At 36.4% G+C, this 1,889-nt stretch overlaps 1 protein-coding gene across 1 annotated transcript in view; it reads left to right on the top strand.

Annotated features, from left to right (window-relative positions):
- Positions 1-556: 556 nt before the first annotated feature.
- LOC125030974 (WASH complex subunit 3-like) overlaps positions 557-1,889 on the top strand; it is a 23,896-nt gene continuing 22,563 nt past the window's right edge. The window contains exon 1 of the mRNA XM_047621393.1: positions 557-562. Within this exon, the coding sequence (XP_047477349.1) occupies positions 557-562 (6 nt within the window). The remainder of the gene's footprint in view (positions 563-1,889) is intronic.

Here is a 1,889-nt window from a genome sequence, read left to right on the forward strand (position 1 = left end):
TTTTGTTAAATTGTCGCCATCATTATTATCAGGAATACTTGTACATGTTATTGCTGAGGATAGTACCAGTCGATATAGTCCTTTTGCTACTATAATGATTATAATTTTAAAGTCACTATTTATAGTTTCTTCTCTTTGGCTGCAGGAAATGAAAGAATCAACTCTTAAAATCTATTTTTATCACTACTTCATTTTGATTTCCTTTCCCTTGTATCTCCTTGTCATTGTTATATGTTCCCAAGCAGCTGCATATGATTGTATTTTTGAAAGATAATCTTGGATTTGCGTTGGGGTTTGATAATACCTATATTATTGTTGTTGTCGTTGTTTTTCCTTTTCCTTTTGGTGAAAGCGAAATCATCCAATACACTTTGTATGACAATGGAAGTTTATACGCACTATAAGCTTCATGAATTCAGTCTAACTGATCCAACCTTTGTTAAGAAGATGCATTTCCCCTCAACAGCAATAAATAGACTGGCCCTCACCCCATCCCTCGCCAGCCCACCTACCGACCCACCTCTTCCTCGATAATCAATAACGTTAATATTCTAAGATGCCCGTAAGTTATTCTTTACATTCGAAATTCTTAAAGTTCGGAGAGCATAAATAGGAGTTTATTCATAGTCTGTTGTAAGGGAAAGGAAGGGGAGGCTTTTCTTGTTGGCTTCTGGTTTTGAGTCCTAATAGAACAGAGAAACGTTTGCATTTGGCTCGCGTGTTATTTTTTGTGTTTAACTTTGAATAGTAAAAGCACAATACCACAGGAAGAAAAGAAATAGGGAACGTACAATATAAATAAACTAGTTTATACAGAGGAATAAACTCGGTTTATACTGGCAGTTTCCCTTTTTATCGCTCTTTCTTTCTGTATCCATTGGCAAGCAAATAAATGTGTAGGTTTACTTTTTTCCAGCTGGGAATTCCATTGCATTCTATATAATCGCTCGCAGGAAACTCGCCCTTTTGTTTTGTTTTGTTTTGTTTTTGTTGCTTTTTGTTTTTGTTTTGTTTCTGTTTAACCTCTACTGTATACTAACATGAAATTCAATCTTTTTATTTATTTGTGTGTGTGTGTGTGTGTGTGTGTGTGTGTGTGTGTTTTTTGTGTGTGTGTGTTTGTTTGTACGCGTGTGGGTATCTACATGTTTGTCTGTGTATGCGTTTGTATGTGTGTGTTTGTGTGTGTATGTGTTTGTGTGTGTGTGTGTGTGTGTGTGTGTGTGTGTGTGTGTGTGTGTGTGTGTGTGTGCGCGCGCGCATGTCTATCTGTGTGTGCGTGCAAGTGTGGGTGTCTGAAGGTCTGTCTGTGTATATATGCGTGTGTTTGTGAATCTCGATGTGTATCCGTTTGCACGTGTGTGCGTATACCCGCACAGGGGTCCGTGACGCACACCAGTGACTTATTAGCTGAAACTCACGAAGTCTTGATCTGAAGGAGTTATGGCTCTTGTCCTGGGGAGTTGCTGGGCTCGTTCTTAAGGATTTCTCAACGCCGGAGAATCAAGAGCCTAAAGTCTTGAGGAGTCAGTGATCTAGATGCTCTGAGGAGAGAAGCATTAAATCTTAGGGTGTCGTGCATTTAGAGTTAGATTCCTTGTTCTATGATGGCATTAGTTTCGATTCCGTAATGAGGCTGTAATTTCCTATTAAAACTTAAATGGGCAACGTGAGTCTGAAGAAAAAATATTGGCATCATTGTTATAAGTTATTTTGTTTAACTGGTATCGTTGTCGGTATTATTACTTTTATTAGTATCCTTATTATTGTTGTTGCTGTTGTCATTATTACTTTTATTATTATTATTATTGCTATTATTATTATTATTATTATTATTATTATTATCATTATTATTATTATTACTATTATTATTGTTGTTATCATTATCA

This window comes from Penaeus chinensis, chromosome 12, assembly GCF_019202785.1.
Source record: "Penaeus chinensis breed Huanghai No. 1 chromosome 12, ASM1920278v2, whole genome shotgun sequence".
Lineage (NCBI taxonomy): Eukaryota > Metazoa > Arthropoda > Malacostraca > Decapoda > Penaeidae > Penaeus > Penaeus chinensis.